Consider the following 18744-nt stretch of genomic DNA (forward strand, 5'->3'; position numbering starts at 1 on the left):
TGGTGGCGGTATTATTTGGACACTATGTAGTGGTTATGTATAATCATGGTCTGGCAGTAGTATCTGGTAACAGTATGATATATATTAGGCACCGTGTAGTGGTTATGTGTGATCATGGTCTGGCAGTATTATCTGGTAACAGTATAATATATATTAGGCACCATGTAGTTTTATTTCCCTCATGAGTTTTGTTGAATAACCGTATGATGATATTTGCTCCCCGTATAGCAATATTCTTTGGTAACTGTATGACTTTATTATTTATGTATAACTCTATGTAAGAACCCTAGAAACAGGGCTTGTACAATAGGCCCAGGTCTAAAATTTGTATGGGTGCCCTTGCCTCTACCAACCACTAGAGACACTAGATTTTGGTTGGGTTGCATTCTAGGTGCCCTTATGTCTTGTATAGGACAGCAGCTGTGCGTTTTATTTTTCTTATCAATCTTAGTATCGGCGCATTTGTCAGTACCCCTATAAAGAACATTAAGTCATGTAGCATGGTGCTTTCTACGTTGTTCTGAAAAGGACATTAATGGAATGAATGAGTCACTTATAACTATAGTGCCCAGTGACACGGCGTCTATAATTGTCCTCCAGATAGCAGTCTCCCTGTGTGGTCTGCAGCTCAGTGCTGTGGTATAGATGACTATCTCACTGTACAAGCACATAGATCTCGGGCCGATAACATGCATTAGCTACACGCTTTTCTAAGCAAGACAGAAATAATAATATTGATGCCAATACCGATGCCCAGATCTATTTTTACTGCCTTACATATCTTTGTAACCGTAACAAAATAAGGGAAAAAACTGAGTATTTCAGATACGCTCACAGGTAGCGGCACTCAGCACACAAATGCACAGTTCATTTTCCTACACAATGCACAGGTAATACGGGTTTATATTTTATTGTTTTTTTTTTTTTTTTTTTACACTGACGTTGTACTATTTTATTATGTACATAAAGAATCTCTGAACGTGAATTGTTAGGAAGATTTGTGAGAATTCCATAGATGGAGGAGAATCAAGTATATGGTCACATGCTTCAGATTTCCCCAATTAACTTCAATAGGGAAGTCAAAAACTGCAACAAATATGCACATTTTAAGACCTTAATATGTATATTAAAAAAAAAGTGTACATTTATTTTATATTTTACAAAATAATCAAACTTTATTAAGGCCATGTATTTAAAAAAAAATACTCTTAGGAGTGCCCCTTTAAGTAATGAAAGTCTATGTATCCATTTACTGCAGTGTGAAATGAGCCAGGCATATGACTAAGACCACCAATATCCCCTATCAGCCTGTTTGTGTTATCACCCCCTACCAGACTAAACTTGGCCACTGGCATAACTGCAAATTATTCCATCATTTCTGATCAGTGCACGGTCACTCATAATAAAAAATCATCATAACAATGCAAGAGACACGCTTGGTTATACATAGAAAACAAATCTAGGACCAGTACGTTCAATGCTCCTCACAGCGAATTAATATTCATGACTCAGATACGCATCATAATTCATCCATGTAATGAGAAATTATAACAGACTGGGAACTTGTCTCATTTAGTACCATAGACACAATGATAATGGTCGCTGTTAGCTCACGTGTGCAACCAGCATAACCAATCTAGCAACGTGCTGCCCGATAATGAGCTGTACATGACAGACTTTACAGGAAGCATTTATGTTTTATAACCCTGAAAATACACATTTTTTTTCATTGCCACATTCCAGGAGCCATATATATTTTCGATTACTATTCATTATTTATTGAGCTTTTTTCTTCTTTATATTTTTTTTATTTGGGGGGGGGGGGGTGTTTATAAATAATCTTTTTACTTTATTCCATGGGTAACTATGTTTTTTTTCAAAGTTTTACTTTTTTTTTTTTTGTCTTCCTCATTTTGACACACAGGTTTTGGGGTTTTTTTTGTTTTTTGTTTTCTCCCTTATGTAGCCATATATGGGATTTTTTATTAGACATGTTGTAGTTTTTTTGTCACCATTTAGTACAGTGCGTCTCAATTCCAGTCCTCAGGCTTCACTGACAGGTCATGTTTTGAGGATATCCCATACAAAGAGCAGCTGTGATAATACCTGATGCACTGAGTATAATTATATCACCTGTGAAATAGTAAAGAAATCCACAAAACATGACCTGTTGGGTACATATATAAATTATAATTAACTTTATGTTTATTTATTTGTTTTACGTAGGGAGTGGACCATATTTTCCTACCCTGATCCCCCACAGTTGCTGCTCTCCATTTACCACAACTTCTACCTGGTCCAAGGGATGTATTGTCCCCACATGAAATGTCATCAGCCAATTATTGAATGAGGCAAAACACTACAGCAAGCAGTTCCTTGGGGAGTGATGCATCACAGGAATTAGGATGAGCGGGAACCAACAGCTGTGGAAGATCAGGGTAGGCGAGTATTACTTTTTATCTTATCTATTTTCTGTGGATCTCCACTTGATTTTATTAGTATTATTTGTTTTTGCTTCTTTAATTGCTTGTATAATGCTATAGAATATTTAGTATTCTAATGTATTAGGGTCCATTTACACAGAAAGATTATCTGACAGATTATCTGCCAAAGATTTAAAGCCAAAGCCAGAAACAGACTATAAACAGAGATCAGGTCATAAAGGAAAGACTGAGATTTTTCCTCTTTTCCAATCCATTCCTGGCTTCTGTGTAAATGGACCCTTACTTCCTACCAGAGTAAAACTGGCAGGCAATAAATCACCTTTTAGGCCTCCAGCTGCAATGGGAAACAACAGGAAGTCTGGAACGTGTATATCCACTTTATGCTTATGATGGATGCCATTTAAAGAGAAACTATCAGCAGGTTAGACAAATCTAACCTGCTCATCGCTCTGTATTGTGCACGGGGCATTGAGGATGAGTCTCTACGTTCATCCTATGTGCCGTTTCGGTGCAGTTTGTAGTGTTATCCTGTGTCCACTAAGGCAATTTGGAGTACGGGGGACAGGACACTGATGTCCCAGAGCACCGATCTGGCCCATTAGAAGTGGTGGGCTGGCTGGGGGCAGGTTGGTGCTCTGGGGGCGGAAGCCCCACCCCCAGTGCTCCAAATAGCCTTACTCACATAGTCTTACACTACAAACTGTACGGGAACGGTGTCTCCTGTGCAATAGGGAGCCATCAGCAGTTAGCAGATAGTTCCCCTTTAAAGGGGTTGTCCAGTGAAAATCTTTCTCTTTCAAATCAACTGGTGTCGGTAAGTTATACAGATTTGTATTTTACTTCTATTAAAAAATCTCAAGTCTTCCCATACTTATTAGCTGCTGTATGTCCTGCAGGAAATGTTGTTTCATTTTCAGTACAACACAGTGCTCTCTGCTAACGTCTCTGGTCGAGACAGGAACTGTGTCTCGGTTTTATACGAATCCCCATAGAAAACCTCTCCTGTTCTTGACAGTTCCTGTCTCAGCCAGAGATGTCAGCAAAGAGCACTGTGTCAGGCTGAAAATAAAACATTTCCTGCAGGACATACAGCAGCTGTTAAGTATAGGAAGACTTGAGATTTCTTAATAGAAGTAAATTACAAATCTATACAACTTTCTGACATCATTTGATTTGAAAGAAAAAGATTTTCGCTGGACAACCCTTTTAATGGTATTCGTCACAGATAGGCTGAGCCATTTCATCCATTTCATCCAGCAAACCCCACTGCATACTTCCAGAATGGAGGCTAAAATATACACTTCTATGGGGGGGGGGGTCTATGGATCCATTTAATGTATGCCCATGGACCTATTATGTGGATCCTGCTGTACAATGCATAACACAATGTGACACTAGCAGAAGAGAGATCAAGGTGGTGACTTGGCTTTCATATTATCCAGATCTCAATCCGATCGGTCACCTGTGGGATGTGCTAGAAAAACAAGTCTGATTCCCTGGAGGCTGCACCTCACACCTTACAGGACTTAAAGGATCTGCTGCAGACATGCTGGTGCTCGATACCACAGGACACATCCTATAGGAGTGTATAGAGTCCAGGCCTTCACAGTCACAGCTGTTTTGGTGGTTTAATAATATTAGGCAGGTGGCGTATATACTAGGGCTCATCGGTGTATACTAAATAGTGACAAATATTTAGCAATAATCGAAACAGCGTGTGCATCCTAAGCCTTTTTCTTACCGTGATTGCTCATAACAGGGAAGTAACTAAATCCCTCCAGTATTATGTAAATGTGCATATATTCCAAATTAAATTATTCCTATCAGTTAAGATTACATTATCCGTTCCCCGGTGGTACACTACTCGTTCCAGCTGGCAAAGTTTCTACCCCAGTATTTGGCAGTACCGAGCACTCTCACGCCCTCCATTATATTCTGCCAAATATGAGGATAAAACAAATTAATAACACACTGCCTAGAAACCTGCCTATTATATGTGATACATAGGTTCCTCATAAAAAAGGAGAGCTATGATCCAAGCTGACACATAACAATACTCAAATCATGATCTAATTGTATATATACGTGACAAAGACAGAATGGCGGCCATGAAATCAGGGCAGGAAGGCAAGAATATTTTTTTCTGAGTGGGCCCCCAAACCCTTCTGGCCCCATATCAGCTGCAATATATATATATATATATATATATATATATATATATATATATATATATATATACAGTGAGTCCAAGAAGTATTTGATCCCTTGCTGATTTTCTTTCTTTGCCCACTAATAAAGACACTTTCCTTCAGCACTTTTAATGGTAGATATATTCTAACATGGAGAGACAGAATATCAAGAACAAAATCCAGAATATAATTTTAAAGAATATATTTTAATTAATTTGTATTTCAATGAGGAAAATAAGTATTTGATCCCTCTTGCCAAACACACTCAATACTTAGTGGCAAAGCCTTTGTTTGCAAGCACAGCGGTGAGACGTTTGTTGTAGTTCACCACAAGTTTAGCACACACACCAGGGGGAATCTTGGCCCACTCTTCTTTGCAGATTCTCTCTAAATCATGAAGGTTGGTGGGCTGTCGCTTGGCAACTCTGACCTTCAGCTCCCTCCATAGATTTTCGATCGGATTGAGGTCTGGCGACTGGCTGGGCCACTCCATGACCTTAATGTGATTTTTCTTGAGCCAATCCTTTGTTGCCTTTGCTGTATGTTTAGGGTCGTTATCATGTTGGAAGACCCAACCACGGCCCATTTTCAGAACCCTGGCAGAGGGGAGGAGGTTGTCCCTCAGGATTGTGCGGTACATGGCTCCATCCATCTTCCCAGTGATGCGGTGAAGTAGCCCTGTACCCTTGGCAGAGAAACACCCCCAAAACATTATGCTTCCACCTCCATGCTTGACGGTGGGCACAGTGTTCTTGGGGTCATAGGCAGCATTTTTCTTCCTCCACACACGGCGGGTGGAGTTGAGGCCAAAAAGTTCAATTTTGGTCTCATCTGACCACAAAACCTTCTCCCAATAACTTGGTTCATCTTTCAAATGATCATTGGCATACTTGAGGCGCGCCTCCACATGTGCTCTCTTCAGCACTGGTACCTTTCGGGCACTGCAGGATGTGAATCCATTGTTGCACAAAGTGTTGCCAATTGTTTCCTTGCAAACTGTGGTCCCAGCTGCCTTCAGGTCATTTGCTAACTCCTGCCGAGTGGTTGCAGGACGATTTCTGACTGTTCTCAGCATCATTGCCACCCCACGAGGTGAAATCTTCTTTGGAGCATTGGGCCGAGGTCTGTTGATTGTCATGTTATACTCTTTAAACTTTCTGATAATTGCACCAATAGTTATAACTTTCACATCCAACACCTTACTAATCTTTTTGTAGCCCATTCCAGCTTTGTGAAGGTCAACAATTCTGACTCTGAGGTCCTGTGACAGCTCTTTGGTTTTACCTATGTTGGAGACTTGAAATCTGTGTGATCTGTCTGCTTCTGTGGACAGTTGTTTTTCACACAAGTGATTAGTGAGAACAGGCGGCTTCAGGTCAGGTAACAAGTGTATTGGGAGTGTCTAACTGGTCTGTAAAAGCCAGAACTGCTAATGAATACTAAGGGATCAAATACTTATTTCACTCCATGAAATACAAATCAATTAATATATATTCCTTAGATTTATTTTCTGGATTTTCTTTTTAATATTCTGTCTCTCCATGTAAGAATACATCTACCATTAAAAGTATATAATGATCATGTCTTTATTAGTGGGCAAACAAAGAAAATCAGCAAGGGATCAAATACTTCTTGGACTCACTGTATATACATACACATACATGTTTTTTGGCAGAATCCACACATGCAGGTTTTGTGCAGTGTCCAAGTTAGCTAGCCCATCTCATCTTATTCATTAGGAAGGTGTAGCTGTAACCCTGGGCTCTTGCCATGCTAAGGAACACCCCCTGGGCACTTGAACTTTATTTACATATTAACAAATAGACTACTGACTGGTCTGGTATAAGCTTGGTATCCATTTCATACAGCTGGGAACAGCTTGTTCTGCTGATCCATCCCAATTCTTACATACATACATGTAGTCTGAAAAGGAAGGGAGAAGGAAGCCATTGCGAGACCCCTCTGGCATCAGCTTATCTCCTAGAGAACAATAAGTCCAGAGGCCACCATACACATAAGATGAACCACCAAACCTTCAAATAGGCCAGTTTAGGCAATTTTTATTTAAACGGTCATTAAAAAGAAATGTTTGACATGTTACATGTCCAAAGTTTGATCGGTCATAGTCTGAGTGTCTATACTGTAAATGGTCAGGAGAATGAGCCACATGTTCACTCCCAGCTCTGTATCCTTTTATGACCTGGTCAGCCCCATAGACTTACATTATGGTGTCGTCCAGGTCATATAACATAGTGTCATGAGACAATATGCTGCGTAGCTAGTTCTCACAATCGATTGTTCGCAGTCTGAACACTCAGACCTCTTTAGACATGTCAAAAGTCTAAACACTTTAATGTCTATAGCAGCATATATTAAATGGGGAGAGGGGGGGGTAGAAGGGAATTAAAAAAAATAATAATTAACATTCTTTTTTTTTAGCTATTCATGCATCACAAATGTATATTTTTTGGAACATTCACACATTTTTTTCAGGCCAGTTCCATCTCAAAAAGCAACTAGTTTGCTAATTGTATAACAGTATTCGCTGTAGTACAAAAAAAAAGGGGGGGGGAGAAATTTTTGAAAATATTTGACTCGTTTTTCCTGTAAAAATACATTCTTGGGGGAATTAGCAACAAAGTAAAATGGTTGTACAACCTGCACGGGAGAACAGGTGAACCTGCATTTATTTTCTGTGTTTTGTGTCATCAAACAGTAAAAGGAAATATGACTAAAAAAAAAAAAGCTAAAGAATTAGTCATGTGCGCAGCTCTCCACATTACTACATTTACCCACATTGGCTTCTGCATTCATTATAGTTTTCTTGTATTTTTCGAGTACATTTTCACTATCGCAATATGACTTCGCTATTACTGAAAATTTCAAATGTTCAAAAACATTTTTTTTCAAAATAAAAGTAAAAGCATTAAAAATGACAGAATGAATAAGAAAGGTGAAAAGAGGGGGTTTTGAAGTGATGTATTTTCCAAATACTCAGCAAATCAATTAAAAAAATATTTTAGGTGACAGTCCTACAAAAAATATATAGCAGCAAATATTAAATGGTGGGGGTAGAAGGGAATTAAAAAAAAATACATTCTGGAAATTGTATTTTTGAATTAAAAAATGGAAAAAACACACACACACACACACATATATATATATAATATATTTTTTTTTTTCTATCTGCATGTGTGACTGAGTGTATACTAGTTTAGGGCATATTTCTGCTGAAGTGCTACACCTCATTGTTCCTGACTGTGGTCTTGAAGCCTCACAACCATTACCACAATCAGCAAAACAAGGTGTCCCTGACTCATATTAACATTGTAGATGGATGAACAACAGACAGGCTGCATCTGCCCTGCTGAGAGTCCCACCCCAGGGTACATTACTGGCAAGCCTGGCATCACGCAAAAGCGAGAACTTTTATTAAGTCAACAAAACCACGGATCCATAATGCACGGACAGCCCACAAGTGTCATTTGTAGGCTCACGTTATCATCGACTCAAGCCTAGGAATCTGGACCAAAAATTCAGGCTGTATGACATGTCTCAAATTGTTGTGTTCCGGAATGGTCTATATAAGACAAAGGGTCCAATACTGTTCACAATTGTCAACAGTACTGTGAAACGGTACATGGTACACAGAGGCAGAACACGTGGCTGCTATGGGGTCCCTGGAGGGGGGGGCATGCTCAGGATTCATTTCCCATCATTATGGCAAACTAGGGTGTGGGGAATTAAGCCAAGCATCATAAAGAGTCCATTATATACTCACAGATCAGATGAGGCCTGTGGGTCATACTTGGTCTGCAGCTGTACAATCTGCTGTGTCACTTCACTATGTCCTCTTCTAAAACGCAGCAGTCACAGGATCATATCACACCTATTCTAACACTCCCCTCCCCAATATATTTAGCAGTGCTATTAAAACAAGATATAGAAGGTAACAGGAAATTACTTAAAACATCTTGTTCACAATCATATGGTATATTCTATTCAAATAACTGAAAACTTAAAGGGAACTTGTCACCAAGACAATGCTATGTAATCTATCACCATCATGTTATAGAGCAGGAAGAACTGAGCAGATTGATATATATCATTGTGGGAAAAGATTCAATATAACTTGTAAATCTTTGATCATTCTGTGGTAAGGAGTCCAGTGGGCGGTGTCACCCAATGGACTGGACTCTTAAGCATGGAAATATCAGAGATCTTTTCCTATACAGATATATATATCAATCTGCTCAGCTCCTCCTGCTCTATAACATGATGCCAATAGCTTAGGTAACATTTTCATGGTGACAGGTTCCCTTTAAATAAATGAGAGTTGTCCAGGTCAGCTCATCCAATGCAGAGCTGACCACTGGGGTTGAGTTGTTACTGCAGGGAGAAGCTGCTGCACCTTGCACATCTGCATGCAGAACAGGGCACTGGGAATGGTTAATGGTTTAGAGCATCACTATAGTAATGACTGACATCTTTTATTATAAAACTCTGATCATTGATCAATGAGATAAAGGGTGCATCGCCATCTTTACTTGCAGCATGTTCATAGACTTAGTACATTGTCCCATGGAATTACCATAACAAGTGGATTTCAGGTCACCTAAATGTTGTGTTAGTACAGTAGCATAAAGAAGATTTCCAGCAAAGCCAATCAGTGCGCTGTCCCGCCGCAGCCACTGATTGGCTGAACGCGATGTCAGGGAGCCGGGGGCCAGAGTGTGGATGGATAAAGCATTCACCGGTCAGAGGTGGGTTAAGGGGGACAGGGTTTACATACTAACAACGGTAGTAGTGGGTCTCATCACTCAGACCCTCAGCAATCAAAACACGTCTCTGTAACACTTTGCTATCGTCTTCAATTTTACAGAAGGCAAGATCCTTCTAGATGTTGTATCACCAGAAAATGTCCTATTGCTTAAATAGGCAACAGACCTTGTATAGATCAATAGTACAAGTGAACATAAGAAACCTTGTAATATATCTTATCAGATAAAATGCTTCCTTCTCCTGTTATTAAGCACCCAGGATATCAAGCAAACAGGATGGTAAAAATGAATCCGCTATATTTTTATGTTAAATTTGCCACAAAAAAAGTATAAGAAATTGGTGTGAATCGGCTATATTAGTTAACAAGTGTACATAGGGGTTACATCGCAGTACACGGTGTGAAGGAGCGAGTCCCTTCATTCCGACATGCTGAGGATTAAAATGTGAGATGGTTAGAAAACCCCTTTAAGGTTGTAGTCACACTAAATGTTTTTAACATTTGACTTCTGTTATAATTGGTGAATTTTCATGTCTCTTAATATGTTCACTTATCCAAACAAAAAGCGCATTTTGCAAATGCAACAACAACACATATTGCAAACACAAATTAAATACAGTACTTGTATTGTGAGATTGGGCCTAACAGAATTTTGTATTGAGGCTTAGAAAAACATGGCTGCTTTCTCCCAGAAACAGCGCCTCTCCTGTCCTCAGTTTGGGTGGGGTTTTGAAGCTCAGTTCCATAGAAGTGGATGGAGCAAAATTGCAATACCACACACAGCCTGAGGACAGGGCTGATGCTGTTTTTGCTGTTTTTTTTTTTTAATCCAGAATAATTCCTTTAATGTCAGGCGGATAAAATGTCTGCAGTATGGTTTTCTGAATAAGTGCTGCTGCTTTCAGTACAATAGACTTTTCCTGCTTTTTATGAGGGTTTCCTAATCTGGGAACATAAGGCAAGAAATGTCTGTATGGTTCTGGCTAGATGTTTTTTTTTTTTTTTAAGTTAGCAGAAGCTCTTTGCCTGCTTTGACTCATCTGCCCCACTGTTGTAAACCATAAAATTCTGTGGTTAGACCTTAATAAATTCATTTTACAGCCGAGATATCATTCAATGGGGTTTATTTGCAATATGTAAGAGGAGTTCAGAGCGGCACTCAGTCAAAATTGAGGAAAGGAGTAATATCCCAACTAAACAGTCCAACAGAAAATCCCAGCACTTCCTGGATAAAATGGTGATGTCACTTCCTGGATAAAATGGTGATGTCACTTTCCTGGATAACATGGTGATGTCACTTCCTGGATAAAATGGTGATGTCACTTCCTGGATAACATGGTGATTTCACGTCCCGACTCCCAGAGCTGTGCGGGCTGTGGCTGCTGGAGAGGATGATGGCAGGGGGACACTGAGGGGCACAGGGCACTGGAGGGACACTGAGCATCCCCCTGCCATCATCCTCTCCAGAAGCCACAGCCCGCACAGCTCTGGAAGTCGGGTTGTGACATAGCCATGTTATCCAGGAAGTGACATCACCATGTTATCCAGGAAGTGACATCACCATGTTATCCAGGAAGTGATATCACCATGTTATCCAGGAAGTGACATCACCATTTTATCCAGGAAGTGACATCACCATGTTATCCAGGAAGTGACATCACCATGGTATCCAGGGAGTGAAGCCTTGATGCAGTAGTAAGTGCAGGGATAAAAGTACTTTATAAGAATCTCCCATAATAAGTGTATATTGGTGATTTGTATAACTTTTTTTTTGGGGGGGGGGGGCAATACAATACATAAAAAAAAAAAATTCGCCGGTCTTCTCCTTTAAGTAAACACTGTTCTGTTTAAGTGCTGGACTCTTTTTTCTCTGCCGCACCCACACCTGCACCCACACATTGTGCTACCCTTACAGTGCCTGTGTTTCTTGGGTTGGGTAATGCCACTCCTGGCCACCAGGACAAGTGCTCCAGTGAAAACACCACCTGCTATTACCCTCTCAGCACCCCAGGCCACAACACACTACTCAACTGTATCTATGATTGGCTAATTCCAACAATGTTAGTCTATAACAATGTTATAGGGCTACACTGTCAGAATTAGCTATCAACTGGATCGCGCTGATCAGGGCCATCTTACCCATTGGGCAGGGTAGGCGGCTGCCCGGGGGCCCTTGCGTCCTAGGGGGCCCCTGCCCTCTGGGACACACCTGTATTTTTTGCTTTATAAGACGCACTTATAAAACTAAGTGCGTCCTATAAAGCGAAGACGGCTTCCAAGCAGTGCTGAGCACCGCAAGGAAGCCGGTCCTGCCCGCCCCCTGTATTGCCGCTCACTAAGCATATGCATAGTGAGCGGCCCTGAGCGATCCCCTCCGCCCGCCCCTTCTATCGCTTCTCAGCTGAGCCGATCAGAAGCCCAGGAAAGTGCAATGAGCAGCACTTTCCTGGGCTTCTGATCGGCTCAGCTAAGTGGCGATAGAAGGGGCCGGCAGTCCAGGAACTCACCCGTCCGCCGGCCCCAGCAGCTCCTCTCCCGTCAGCGCGCCACTCCCGTCATCCTCCGGGCACAGGCAGCGGGGTACAGAGACGCTGCCTGTGTCCTGGATGTGTCGTGCAGCCGGACGCTTCCGGCACAGGCAGTCTCTCTGTGCCCCGCCGCCTGTGCCCGGAGGATGACGGGAGTGCGCGCTGACGGGAGAGGAGCTGCTGGGGCCGCCGGACAGGTGAGTAACTGGTTTGTTGTTTTGGGGGTCACTGGCTACTATGGGGGCACTGGCTACTATGGGGGCACTGGCTACTATAGGGGTACTGGCTACTATGGGGGCACTGGCTACTATGGGGGCACTGGCTACTATAGGGGTACTGGCTACTATGGGGGCACTGGCTACTATGGGGGCACTGGCTACTATAGGGGTACTGGCTACTATGGGGGCACTGGCTACTATGGGGGCACTGGCTACTATGGGGAGCACTGGCTACTATAGGGGTATTGGCTACTATGGGGGTCACTGGCTGCTATGGGGGCACTGGCTACTATGGGGGCACTGGCTACTATGGGGGGCACTGGCTACTATAGGGGTACTGGCTACTATAGGGGTACTGGCTACTATGGGGGGCACTGGCTACTATGGGGAGCACTGGCTACTATGGGGGGCACTGGCTACTATGGGGGGCACTGGCTACTATAGGGGTACTGGCTACTATGGGGGGCACTGGCTACTATGGGGAGCACTGGCTACTATAGGGGTACTGGCTACTATGGGGAGCACTGGCTACTATAGGGGTACTGGCTACTATGGGGGGCACTGGCTACTATGGGGGGCACTGGCTACTATGGGGGCACTGGCTACTATGGGGGGCACTGGCTACTATAGGGGTGCTGGCTACTATGGGGGGCACTGGCTACTATGGGGGGCACTGGCTACTATGGGGGGCACTGGCTACTATAGGGGTACTGGCTACTATGGGGGGCACTGGCTACTATGGAGGGCACTGGCTACTATGGGGGCACTGGCTACTATGGGGGTACTGGCTACTATGGGGGGCACTGGCTACTATGGGGGGCACTGGCTACTATGGAGGGCACTGGCTACTATGGGGGCACTGGCTACTATGGGGGGCACTGGCTACTATAGGGGGGCACTGGCTACTATAGGGGGGCACTGGCTACTATAGGGGTGCTGGCTACTATGGGGGGCACTGGCTACTATGGGGGGCACTGGCTATTATGGGGGGCACTGGCTACTATAGGGGTACTGGCTACTATAGGGGCGCTGGCTACTATGGGGGGCACTGGCTACTATGGGGGGCACTGGCTACTATAGGGGTATTGGCTACTATGGGGGGCACTGGCTACTATGGGGGGCACTGGCTACTATGGGGGTACTGGCTACTATGGGGGTACTGGCTACTATGGGGGTACTGGCTACTATGGGGGGCACTGGCTACTATGGGGGACACTGGCTACTATGGGGGGCACTGGCTACTATGGGGTACTGGCTACTATGGGGGGCACTGGCTACTATGGGGGGCACTGGCTACTATGGGGGGCACTGGCTACTATGTGGGGCACTGGCTACTATGGGGGGCACTATATGGGGGAATTGGCTACTATGGGGGGCACTATATGCAAAGATGTGGGGGATTTGATGGCGGCGGTTGGGGGGGGGGCAATTCGCACCTCTGCCCAGGGGCCCATAATGCTGTTAAGACGGCCCTGGCGCTGATGCCGTGCTCTCTTCCCAGCTATATGTCCTGATTGCAGCAGGTCTAAGCAGTGAGACCTGCTGCGATCAATAACTGTGACTTGCCTTGATGAAATGCCAGAAGTTATTTTTAGTGACAGTGACTAAGTAAGATCAGCCACTTTGTTGTCTGGATTAGTAGGGGGGTCCCATAGATCGGACATCCACCAATTATAGCAATATACAATAACATTCTAAGAAACAAATAACCCCTTAAAGGCCACACACACAGAATATACATGTATTCTGCTCCACCGCACCCATCTAATACACCTACAAACTGGTCCCCAGAGGTTTCAATATGCTATTTTTCTTTATGTTGGTGAATATTCAGCATTAAAGCGACTCTGTACCCACAATCTGTCCCCCACAATTCGCTTGTACCTTCATATAGCGGCTTTTAATCCAAGATCTGTCCTGGGGTCCGTTCGGCAGGTGATGCCGTTATTGTCCTTAAAAACAACTTTTAAACTTACAGCCCGTGCCCTACGGGCGTGGCTTAGAATATCTGTGCCCTAACTTTGCACCACTCCTCCGTCCCTCCTCCCCACCCTCTGCATCATTAGGAATGCCACTGAAACATTTTCTCCATGCTGAACATTTGCACAGGTGCTTTAACAATCCAGCCCATGTTCAGTATTCACACAGCTGACGAATAGGAGACAATCTGCCTGGAGCATTCCTAAAGATGAGGAGGGTGGGGAGGAGGGGCAGAGAGGTTGTGCCAACCTACTGCATACACAATCTAGGCCACTCCCGTAGGGCACGGGGCTGCCAGTTTAAAAGTAGTTTTTTAGGACAATAACTGCATCACCTGCCGAACGGACCGCAGGACAGATCTTGGATTAAAAGCAGTAAAAGCGGTTCGGGGGGGGGGGGGGGGGGGGTCAGATTGTGGGTACAGCGTCGCTTTAATAGTGAATTTACCAACCCTATATTATATTCTATAAGACATACACACCTTGTAGCTTTTCTTTAAGAATCCTTTACATACCACTTCCTCGCATGGTGTGAAAAGGCTTTTAACCATTTTGACCACTATGAATAAATATCTGTACAAGAGATCGGCAAGAACCGGCCAAGGCGTTGAGAAGTAAACAGCACATAACCTTACGGGGGGCATTTTTTTCTTAGAATTATTATTGGAAAATAACACACACACGCAGGCTCAGTGGATATGATTCATCTCAGGGGGTCTCTGAGTCAACACCTGGGTCATTGCAAGATTGCTGGAAACAAATCCCACTCAAACTGTTAATGGAAAACATTATGTGCAGCTCAAACACTGGTTTAGAGACGGCCAAAAAAAAATCTAATAATATAGATTTATTTGGGAGGGTGGAACAAAGCGTAGTAATAAAGGTGGCTGGAAACACAATCTAAGGCAAGGTTCGCATCACTAATATACCCTCCATGGCACGTATACATTAAAATGACATATGGGTATATACTGGGTCTGTACATAGCCAACTAGTGACTATTAGGGCGTATTGAGTCCTACAAAATCCTAACGTGATGGTCTCCAACCTGTAGCTCTCCAGGTATTAAAAAAAAACTCCCATCATGCCCTGGCAGCCAAAGGCTATTGGTCTCACATGGTGAGTATACCACTAATATACTGCCCAAATAGCGCCATACAGTGCCCAAATAGTCCCATAAAGGGCCCCATTAAGGTAGACAAAAAGCTTGAATTCCATAGCAACTGATCACTGGTTGCTAAGGGCAACACATAATATATTAAAGGTCCTGTACCAGGTCCATTCGGAGTTGTGGTTCCACGTTGTGTGGTACTACAATTCCTTATTCCCTTGAGGCATAACCTGAAGATGCTGGGCCGTAACCGGGCCCCCAGCTATAATCCTTCAATTATAATACTGGTCTCCTCATATAGGAAATGAGACCCAGGATCCTGGGCCTGGGTGCAAACAGACCCTAACCCACCCCTAGTAACTCAATCATAAGCTCCTCTGACACTAGATGTGACTGAATACAGCTCTATTTTGGATAACCAGACAGAGGGCATGAACATACAGTGTTGGTACACCATGCTTAGAGCGCCATCTTTTGATAAAACTTTGTTACTGCTTAAAGGGGTTTTCCTATCTCACCTGTTATTAAAAAAAATGGGTTTCACACATGGCATTTTGAAACAAAAAATAGTAGATCTTTACCTTTGTGGCTTTCCACCCACGGCATCAAAATGGCATGTGTCAAAATACCCTAAATATTCACTATATTCTATATAAGTGTATAGTGCCGACAGAGATAAATGTGTTATTTTATGTGTTTCTGTCGTTACCAGGCGTGCGCTATGCGACTCATTGTGCATTTTCCCCTCTGGGAGTCTGGAGACCACCTTATTCTGGACAGGAGCCCAGGTAGGTGATATTACAGCACTTCTTTGCCTTCTTCTTCAGGGGCAGCAACAGTCGAAACACAAATCACCATTCAAATATCCATAATCATGCACTGGGATGTCACATTAATAGGTAACTTACTGGTCATCTCCCACCTCCTTCAGCCACGCCATCTCACGCTGGGTCTGCCCAGTTGCCAATTCCTAAAATCAAAGTGACACATTAGAGTTATTTGACAGTTACTAAGTTACATATATAAATATATATAAATAAATATATAAATATATATAAAAGCATATATATATATATATATATATATATATATATATATATATATATAATATATATATATATATATATATATATATATATATATATATACTAGAAAATTTACCCAGCGCTGCCCGGGTATAAAGTGTCAGTGTGTTAATTAGATTTGTTCCAAGGTCACCCAGGAGGAAAATCCATGCCCTTGTTTTTTTTTGTTGTCTTTGTTTAAGGGGAAATCATCAGGAGCCCTATATACCCCGACAGTTCTGCACTGTTTATGTAAATTGTAGCTTATGCACATTAGAAATAAACTAAAAACTTTAAACATCCTAAATACCTAATAGCCAAACTGAGATGTCATGTGATCAGACTGTATACAGAGCCTGGGTATATACAGCATTGGCAGTGTTATATACAGAGCCTGGTTATATACAACATTGGCAATTTTATATACAGCCTGGTTATATACATTGCCAGTGTAATATACAGCCTGGTTATATGCAACATTGGCAGTCCATCTCGACTCATAAGACTCTCTCCCCACCTGCCTGGATTTTTTTTTTTTACAGATATTTTGCCAACATGTACAATAATAGATATTTGAGTTCTATTTATGTCGAAATAAGACAAAACCCAGAAGAAACAAGAAGACACATTACACCTGGATTTCTATACACATAAATAGTATTATCATGTGCCCCCAATACCTTAATGTACATTCTATGCCATCCAACTCACCATCCACATGGCGCAATACACATTATATGGTCACACAGGAACTTCATTAAAGAAGAAGCCCCCCAAAAGTTATACAAATCACCAATATACACTTATTACGGGAAATGCTTATAAAGTTCTTTTTTCCCTGCACTTACTACTGCATCAAGGCTTCACTTCCTGGATAACATGGTGATGTCACTTCCTGGATAAAATGGTGATGTCACGACCCGACTCCCAGAGCTGGATGATGGCAGGGGGACACTGAGGGACACAGGGCACTGGAGGGACACTGAGCATCCCTCTGCCATCATCCTCTCCAGCAGCCACACCCCGCACAGCTCTGGGAGTCGGGGTGTGACATCACCATGTTATCCAGGAAGTGACATCACCATGTTATCCAGGAAGTGAAGCATTAATGCAGTAGTAGGTGCAGGGAAAAAAGCACTTTATAAACATTTCCTGTAATAAGTGTATATTGGTGATTTGTACAACTTTTGGGGGGCAATACAATACTTTAATAAAATTTTTTGCTGGACTTCTCCTTTAAATTCCTTGGACACCTAATGAATCTAAATTGTTCTTGTAAAAACATGCCGCCGCCCTAAGCCTGGACATGATATTAGTATTTCTATTCTCCTAACCTGCTCCCGGGTCTCCTGCAGTTGTTTGAGCTCTTCTTCTAGACGCAGAATATCTTCCTTTAGTTGCTTCTCTCTGCGCTGAGCATTTTGCAGGTCTCTTTTAGCCTCTTCCAGCTCAGCATCTCTCCTCTGTGCTGCCATGTCACGCTGTAAGTCCAAGCTGCGGGGAGCCTGCCAGGTCATAGGATGCTCTAAAACTTGGCAAGGAAGAACATGTTTGGTTACAATGAGAGCTCTGGTGGTGACAGTACAAGATACCTGGTATGGCTTGTAATGTTTAATTGGTGGGGTGTAACCTCCCTGACCACCATGCATGGCAGCTTCATTGAGCAGATTTGCAGGGTCTTGGAGGCTGGACCCCACAGATCAAACATTGATGACACCTCCATTCATGTCTATGGAGAGGGACAGTGCAAAGCTTGTTCTGCTCTTCGCTCCAGAATGGGCATCTGGTGTCCATTATTCTTGGCAACTTTATGGCCTGTTTGATTGACAGATTATAGAAGTAACAAAGGGAGTGTCAGATGACAACTATTGTAATGCTAAATGACATGAAAAAAAATTCTGTAATCTGATGGACCACATCCACCACAACAGTCTTGGTAAGGTTCTGGTAGTTTGTTACTTATATAACAGATCCTATTACTTAAAGGGGTTATCCAGCACTACAAAAACATGGTCACTTTTGCCTCACTCTTGTTTCCAGGTCAGACGTGGTTTGCAATTAAAGGGCTTATCCAGCGCTACAAAAACATGGCCACTTTTCCCCCTCTCTTGTCTCCAGATTGGGTGGGGTTTCAAACAACAATTAAACTGGAGACAAGAGAGGGGGAAAAGTGGTCATGTTTTTGTAGGGCTGGATAACCCCTTTAAGCTTCATTTACTTCAATGGAACTGAGTTTCAAACCCCACCCAATCTGGAGACAAGAGCGGGGCAAAAGTGGCCATGTTTTTGTAAACTCCTTTAATCTCTGATAGGGGTGTAAGCAATCCCAAAGAAGGTTGAAGGAACATGTCCTCACTTTCATGCTGCCTGAATCACATGTCATCAGAGTGATTCCTGGTGGCTTTTCCCCTCCACCACCAGTATTGATTGA

At 42.8% G+C, this 18744-nt stretch overlaps 1 protein-coding gene across 2 annotated transcripts in view; it reads right to left on the minus strand.

Annotated features, from left to right (window-relative positions):
• TBKBP1 (TBK1 binding protein 1) overlaps positions 1-18744 on the minus strand; it is a 52800-nt gene that overhangs the window by 11973 nt on the left and 22083 nt on the right. The window contains exons 5-6 of one of the 2 annotated variants that reach the window (XM_069951749.1): positions 17648-17838; positions 16158-16219 (exon numbers count right to left, since the gene is read on the minus strand). In XM_069951749.1, the coding sequence (XP_069807850.1) occupies positions 16158-16219; positions 17648-17838 (253 nt within the window). Of the gene's footprint in view, positions 1-16157; positions 16220-17647; positions 17845-18744 lie in introns of both variants that reach the window. The other variant, XM_069951748.1, reaches the window with a different exon arrangement.

Source organism: Dendropsophus ebraccatus, chromosome 14 (assembly GCF_027789765.1).
Source record: "Dendropsophus ebraccatus isolate aDenEbr1 chromosome 14, aDenEbr1.pat, whole genome shotgun sequence".
Taxonomy (NCBI): domain Eukaryota; kingdom Metazoa; phylum Chordata; class Amphibia; order Anura; family Hylidae; genus Dendropsophus; species Dendropsophus ebraccatus.